Consider the following 8,035-nt stretch of genomic DNA (forward strand, 5'->3'; position numbering starts at 1 on the left):
TACAATCCAGGAAATGAAAACAGACCAAAAATTCAGGTTCCACACACATTCTCCATATATTAAACTCCTGCTATTAACCAGCACTTGTATTTGGGCCCACTGTTACTGGGCATTGTTGTGGACACTGGTGCATGGATTTCTTTAGAGCATAGAGCCAGCAGCAAGGAGTCTTCCTCTTTTATGTAGTGTTTCTTCCTTGCTTTGCTTCACTGTGGTTATCGGGCACAATAATATCTGGCTGTGTCTGCAGCTGTCACGGAGGTCAGCTGGAGGTAGTATTCGTTTTTGGCAGCATCAGCAGAGATGGAGAGTTGGAGAGATGGGGCATAGCGCCTGCGCCACCCACTAGGAGACATGTCTATTTCTGCCACCCATTCAGGTCCTTTCCCAGGAGCCTGTCGGATCCAAGCCCAGTACACATTTGTATTCGTGACAAGGTCCCCGGTGATAGCACAGGTTAGTCTGATGGATTCTCCAGGTTTCACAAATGCTGGTCCAGATTCCCTGAGCTGAACATCGCAGTGGACATCTAAGGCAAAGGACAAACATTTATTAATAAAAGGTTTCTCCTTCTTACAGTTTATTCTTTGCATTTACCTGGAATACACTTACATAAGAGAGATGCTAAGAAGAAAAATAAGGCAAAGGGAAACATCATGGTATGAAGGAGGAATTCCACTGTAAGGGCTAGTTTGGATCTGCAACAGACCTGAAAATGTGATTTTCATGCAGCAAGAGCATGGTGGCTATTTAAATGGGGAACTACTTGGGCAAGGACTTTGCATGTGATTTCCATCCAGTTGTAGATAGAATTTAAATGAGAGGGAGTTTTGTGTCTTCTTCAACTAGTTACAAAGAAACTGTAAAAGGTCTGTGATTGGATCTCTCACTTTTTAGGGAAAATCCTAGTAAACTTGGGAATGTGGCACTTGAAGAAGTGATGTTTAACCTGTTGCTCTGCAAGGTGCTGTTTGGGCTCTCATAGACATAAAGCCTATAAGTGATAAAAATGGACTATGCTTGTTGATGTGCAAAAGGGACTGAGATGTAAGGTGACCAGATTGTGCTGACAGCTGTACACACAAACCAGCAGACACTGAGATGATGTGCCAGTGGTTCCCGAGGCCACCCCACTCCAAGATGTATCCCTAGCCACATGAGGCACCCAGAACAGCCATTCACCATTGTGGTTTAAACAGATGCTCCCTGATGCCATTGGGAAGTTTTCTCTACAATGCAGGAAAACCCCCCCCCCCCCCACAATCTCCGCAGCGAAGGCACAAAAGACTCTTTTCCTGCCTTCCACTCACAAAGGACTTGGCCTTCCTAATCCTCTCGAGGAAACAGTTTTACTTGACCTGGCTGAGGAAATGGACTTTCACAACAATAGGTGATAGACGATGAGTCATCCCAATCCTCGAGGTGTCTCTGTCACAGATTTAGAGTTTAATATTGACCAACCCTTTAAGCCCCCATGCCCATTGCGGATGTGACTTTTCAAACAGACCACAAGGGGTTGTCTCAAGGGAGGTGGCCAGCAAAGTCCTCCCCCCAGAGTCCCCTTACAAAAGTGGGCACCCAGCAACGTGCTTGCTCTCTCCAGATCTCTCCAGGCTTTCTAGATCTCTCTAGGTTCTCTAGATCTCTTAGCTCTCTAACTCTTCCTATCCTGAAACCCATGATGTCTCTAGAGACTCTTGGACAGCAGCCAGAGTCCCACATGTTTCTGCCAGTTCAGAACACAATCCCTATTTTCTATTAGTTTCCCCTATCTTTCCTTTGGGACATGCCATCTCGCTGAGGACAGGTAAATATTGCCCCTCAATGAAACATCCTGCTCATTCGAATGTCTCTTGATTTTCTAATTCCCAAGAAGCTGTGTAACTGTGTGTGTTTTGTTTGCTTGTGAAGAATCTACAGTAAAGGAATCATTTTATATTGACACCAGCCTCCGTGTCTATTTCTGGTGTTTCTGGAAGAAGCGGGACCCCTGTATATAGAGGTGTTAGTTCCCTTATTGCCTATTGCTATTTTACAACATCTCATATTCCCTAATATTGATAATAATTCAGAGCAATCAGGCTAACAAACCCTTTCCCTTTGTGGTCTCCTAATGGAAAACTGCTATGTATCCCATCCGTATTGTGTATGATGGACCAGACTAGACTGATCTCACCAAGTCTTGGAAACGAAGCAGGGCTGGCCCTCTTTTGTATTTGGATAGGAGACCATCAAAGAAGCCCAGGTTTGTTAGGGAGAGACAGACAATGGCAAACCACCTCTGAACTTCTTTTGTCTTGAAAACTTTTCAGGGTTGCCATTAGTCAGTTGGGACTTGAGGACACTTTCCACAACACACACACACACACAAAGATAGTTGTGAGACATTTTGATACCCCATTTGACAACATTGCTTAACAATCGTCCTTTCCATACTTGGATCTTATCCTTGGTTTTATCAGAGTTCAACTCGCGACACAATACCTTGCATTTATCCCTGGTTATAACAGCATCTGTTTATACCAGGACAATTGTGGGGCGAAACTGGGGTGATCTCAATGTAATGTGGAAACAAAAGATACCCTGAGATAAGTACAGGGGGGAACTCGAGTGTAGTGTAGAATGTAGAAACACCCCGAGAAAATTACAGGGGTGAACTTGTGTGTAGTATAGAATATAAATTCAGGGACAGGGTTGAACCAGGATTTATGGTCTAGTGCAGAAAGGACCATTATCCGACTAGGGGGCAGTATTCCAGACACTTGGCAATAAATTCTGAGTTCAAAAGCTGGAATATGTGTGCAATTGATCTATTCCAAGTCCTTCCCAGTAGCTTTTGCTACCCAGTGCATTGGGTGGTAGCTGAAGGTCAATCTAGAGGCAGATCCTATAGGCTAGCCTATAGGAGATACAAGGCCCAGCCCTGCCCTCACAGGCCTCATGTTACACTCTGAATCGGGATAGTGGCAAACATAGCTCCATTCCTATTAGTATCACTGCAGGCAGCAGGCCTGTAAGCAAGCACCCAGGTCTGGTATCCTGGCCTCTATAAGTATTCTTAGGATGAGGCCCCCGAAACAACACTTGGAACAGGTGAGGCTTCTTCCTTCTAGAACTATTTCAGCCTCTGTCTTATCCAGGAAGCCTTGTTGATGCAGTCGCTTCATGCCAACCAACTCGTGTGACCTCTGCTTGTTCTTATGAATCAGCAAACATGACCCAGAACAGATTGGGGGTGGATAACTGGGGGTGGGAAGGGCTGCAGTGGTTAAGATGCTGAACTGCAGACCGGAAGGTCAGTAGTTCGGCAGTTCAAGACCCGAGTGCCGCATGACGGAGTGAGCTCCCATCTCTGGCCCCAGCTCCTGCCAACCTAGCAGTTTGAAAGCAAGTAATTGCAAGTCGATAAAAGGCACCACTTCAGTGGGAAGGTAACAGTTTTCTGCATACCTCAGCATCTAGTCACGCTAGCCACATGACCACAGAAACGTCTTTGGAAAGCACTGGCTCTTCGGCTTGGAAACGGAGATGAGTCACGCATCCTTAGAATCGGATTCGACTGTTGTAATGTGATCTGTCAGCAGGGAGACTGCTGGAAACCTGTCCTGGCCGGTTTGGACCAGATTATGGTATGAGGCCAGTGACAATGACTCAGCTCTAAGCTGATTGGCTACAATAATGTATATATGTGGACAAGTGCAGTCCAGTTTTTTTCTTCTCTAAATGACGGTGACTGGCAGAGCATTTTGTCCGAGGATTGTATATTCTGTAAATAAAATCTGTATATAGTTTTACCACAGGACTGTCTTGTGTGGTGCTATACAGAACTGGAGTTGCAGTTGAGTGCTGGAGTGTGGCTGGTGAGCTGGAGTGGCTGAAATAGTCCTGGTGGCTGGCTGATATCTTCTACTGGCACTCAGGCTGTCCTACGCGCACCGCGCAACATCGACTGGCTTTCGAGCAAGGGAAACCTTTACCTTTAACAGGGAGTGGGGAGTTCTGGTACAGAAAAGTGTAGTGTGGCAGTTTGTTGCAAGCTCCCAGCTGTCCAGGGACCTAGGTGCCTCCTGATCCTTGCTCCTGAGGATGCTGCTTTAGAATCCTCCCGCTCTAGAGCAGAATAAGGAAGCCCAGGATTAAACCATGGAGGGATTACAAATGTGAGACTGGCTTTCTCGGCTGTAATTACCTGGAGGGATTTTCTTTGTGGACTCATTTCCTCCAAGCCCTTGTTCACCCCAGGGGTCCTGGGAGTGTGTGGAGGTGGCAGTTGCTCACCCTCTAGAAGGCAGTCCCAAAAATCAGGGGAGAGAAAAGGGGTGGATCAGGATTGATTTGGAAAGTACTGGATTGTGAGCAATGCTCCCTCTAAACTGTGGAGTCTTGTGAACAAAAAATCCTACTTTGTGAGCTGCTGGCATGAAAGTTGTGAGTGAGCGATTTGGCTACTGCATACATTAGTTTGCTCTGGAGACACCCTTCCTGAGCTGAGACAAAAATGTGTGAGCCAGAGGCTAAAGAACTGTGAGCTAGCTCACACTAACTCGGCTTAAAGGGAACACGGATCGTGATTACTTTCCCTAAGGCAAGGTCCAGTTCTGGTGCTGACAATGAGATTAACCAAGAGTAAAAATACACTCCAGCCAATGAAAACTGAACGTAACATTACATTATTCAAACTTTCAGATTCCACAAACATTCTCCATATATAAAACTCATGCTTGTATTTGGGCCCACTGTTACTGGGCATTGTTGCTGGTGCCAAAATTGCTTTCGAGCGAAGAGCCAGCAGCAGAAAATCTTCCCCTTTTATGTAGTGTTTCTTTCTTGCTTTGCCTCACTGTGGTTATCCGATTCCAGCACAATGATATCTGGCTGTGTCTGCAGCTGTCGCGGAGCTCAGCTGGAGGTAGTATTCGTTTTTGGCAGCATCAGCAGAGATGGAGAGTTGGAGAGATGGGGCATAGCGCCTGCGCCACCCACTAGGAGACATGTCTATTTCTGCCACCCATTCAGGTCCTTTCCCAGGAGCCTGTCGGATCCATGCCCAGTACACATTTGTATTCGTGATGAGGTCCCCGGTGATAGCACATGTTAGTCTGATGGATTCTCCAGGTTTCACAAATGCTGGTCCAGATTCCTTGAGCTGAACTTCACAGTGGACATCTAAAGCAAAGAACAAGCATTTATTAATTAAAGGTTTTCTTCTATTACAGTCCATTATATGCATTTACCTGGAATACACTTACATAACAGATATGCTAAGAAGAAAAATAAGGCAAAGGGAAACGTCATGGTATGAAAGAGGAACTCAACTGTAAGAGCTAGTTTGGATCTGCCACTGATCTGACAATGTGCAGCAAGAGTGTAGTGGCTATTTAAATGGTGAACTACTTGGGCAAGAATTTTGCATGTAATTTCCGTCCAATTGTGGATAGAATTTAAATGAGAGGGAGTTTTGTGTCTTATGTGTCTGAGTCAAAGTCAAAGAAACCGTAAAAGGTCTGTGATTGGATTTCCCACATATTAGGGAAAGTCCTAATAAAATTGGAAATGTGGCACTTGAAGAAGTTTTGACTCACTCAGTCTGGAGGAAGCTGACAGGCTGCTCGTATCTGTGCGCCCAACCACATGCGATCTGGATCCGTACCCCTCCTGGCTTATTAAAGTGGGCCACGAGGGGTTTCGAGGTGCTCTGCAGGAGATTATCAACAAGTCCCTCATTGAGGGACAGTTCCCCAGAGCACTTAAAGATGCAATGGTCCGCCCTCTCTTGAAAAAGCCATCTCTGGATCCGGCCGAATTGGCCAACTATTGGCCGGTTTCCAATTTGCCCTATTTGGGCAAACTGATTGAGAGGGCGGTGGCGACACAGTTACAGGGCTACCTGGATGAGGCTTCATCCCTTGATCCCTTCCAGTCCGGCTTTCGCCCTGGCCACGGGATGGAGACGGTGCTGGTCGCCTTGACAGACGACCTCCGTAGGCATCTGGATCGAGGTGGTATGGCGGCACTGGTGTTGTTGCACCTGTCGGCTGCGTTCGATATGGTCAACCACCAGTTGCTGGCCCACTGCCTCACCGACGTGGGGATTCAGGGGCTTGCCCTTCAATGGTTTGTCTCTTTTCTCCAAGGTCGAGGACAGAGGGTAGCGATTGGGAACCAGCGATCCCGAAGGCATCCCCTTGAATGTGTGGTGCCCCAGGGAGCCGTGTTGTCCCTGATGTTGTTTAACATCTCCATGCATCCCCCCACCCAGATTGCCTGGAGGTGTGGGCTTGGGTGTCATCAATATGCTGATGACACCCAGCTCTATCTGATGCTGGGCGGCCAGTCGGACTCTGGTCCCGAGGACCTTCATCGGGTGTTGCAAGCTGTGGCTGGTTGGCTCAGGCTGAGTCGGTTGAAATTAAACCCGGAAAAGACGGAGGTCCTGGGCCTGAGTTGGACAGCCACTGCCAGGGCGGTCTTTTATCATCTGCGGCTGGCTCGGCAGTTGGTCTCCTACCTTGACCGTGAAGACCTGGCCACTGTGATCCACGTGACGGTCGCCTCTAGACTTGACTACTGTAATGCTCTCTACTTAGGGCGGCCTCTGTCGCAAATACGGAAGCTGCAGCTAGTGCAGAATGCTGCGGCCAGGTTGTTGTTGGGTCTCTCTAGGCGAGACCATATTTGGCCTGGGCTGCAAGCACTGCACTGGCTGCCAATAGCATACTGGATTCGCTTCAAAGTGCTGGTTCTTACCTTTAAAGCCCTGAATGGCCAGGGTCCGGCCTACCTAAAGGACCGCCTCTTCCCGTATGTTCCCTCAAGAGCACTCCGATCGTGGAACTGCCATCTCCTGAAAGTTCCAGGTCCCCGAGAGATTAAGTTTGCCCCTACTAGGGCCAGGGCATTTTCGGTGGCGGCTCCTACCTGGTGGAATGAGCTCCCAGAGGAGATCCGGGCCCTGCGGGACCTTATGCAGTTCCGCAGGGATGGAGCTCTTCCGCCAGGCATTCGAGTAGGAGCCGCCGCCACCATCGCCACTATCCTACCACCGAGGTAGTATGTCATTGGCTGCCCTACGAAAGTGGGGCAGGTATGCCCAGGCAGAAGTCATAGCAGGACGCTACTGAGATAGCCAGCCACCAAAGCTGGATGGTTATTCCCGTCTTGGTTGAATGATATAGCACCGTGTTATAGGATGGTTTTTGTGGTTTAAATATTGCATTTTATTGTATGTTTTATTGTATTTTAGAATCCGGCTTTGCCGCCTGTGAACCGCCCTGAGCCTTTGGGAGGGCGGTATAGAAATCCAACAAATAAATAAATTAAATAAATAAATAAAATAATGTTTAGCCCTTTCCCTTTGTTGTGTCCTAACGTAACCCTACTATGTATCCCATAGATGTGTGTATGTGTTTGTATATGTGTGTGTACAACCTGACCTGGATGGTCCAGACTACACTGATCTCATCAGGTCTTGGAAACTAAGCAGGGTTGGCCCTCAGTATTTGGATGGGAGACCATCAAAGAATTCCAGGTTTGATAGGAGAGACAGGTAATGGCAAACTGCCTCTGGACTTCTTTTGTCTTGAAAACCCTTCAGGGTTGTCATGAGTCAGTTGTGATATGAGACCTTAAAAAGGATATTATAGCTTTGGGCCCTCAGTATTTGGATGGGAGACCATCAAAGAATTCCAGGTTTGATAGGAGAGACAGGTAATGGCAAACTGCCTCTGGACTTCTTTTGTCTTGAAAACCCTTCAGGGTTGTCATGAGTCAGTTGTGATATGAGACCTTAAAAAGGATATTATAGCTTTGGGAAAAGTGCAGAAAAGGGCAACTCGAATGATAAAAGGAAAGAGCAGGTAGAGAAAGAGTTACTTTTCTCTCTTTCTCACAATACAAGAACTCGTGGGCACTCCATGAAATTGCTGAGTGGTCGGGTTAGAACGGATAAAAGGAAGTACTTCTTCACCCAAAGAGTGATTAACACTTGGAATTCACTGCCACAGGAATTGGTGGTGGCTACAAGCATGGACGGCTT

General features: G+C 47.2%; 1 gene segment (V, D, J or C); it reads right to left on the reverse strand.

Annotated features, from left to right (window-relative positions):
• Positions 1–215: 215 nt before the first annotated feature.
• LOC107120842 lies at positions 216–4,750 on the reverse strand. The segment is given in 2 exon segments: positions 216–529; positions 4,681–4,750. Coding segments are annotated over 2 exon segments (384 nt in total).
• Positions 4,751–8,035: the final 3,285 nt, after the last annotated feature.

This window comes from Gekko japonicus, unplaced genomic scaffold, assembly GCF_001447785.1.
Source record: "Gekko japonicus isolate JY-2015 unplaced genomic scaffold, Gekko_japonicus_V1.1 scaffold5248, whole genome shotgun sequence".
In the NCBI taxonomy this organism is placed as follows: domain Eukaryota; kingdom Metazoa; phylum Chordata; class Lepidosauria; order Squamata; family Gekkonidae; genus Gekko; species Gekko japonicus.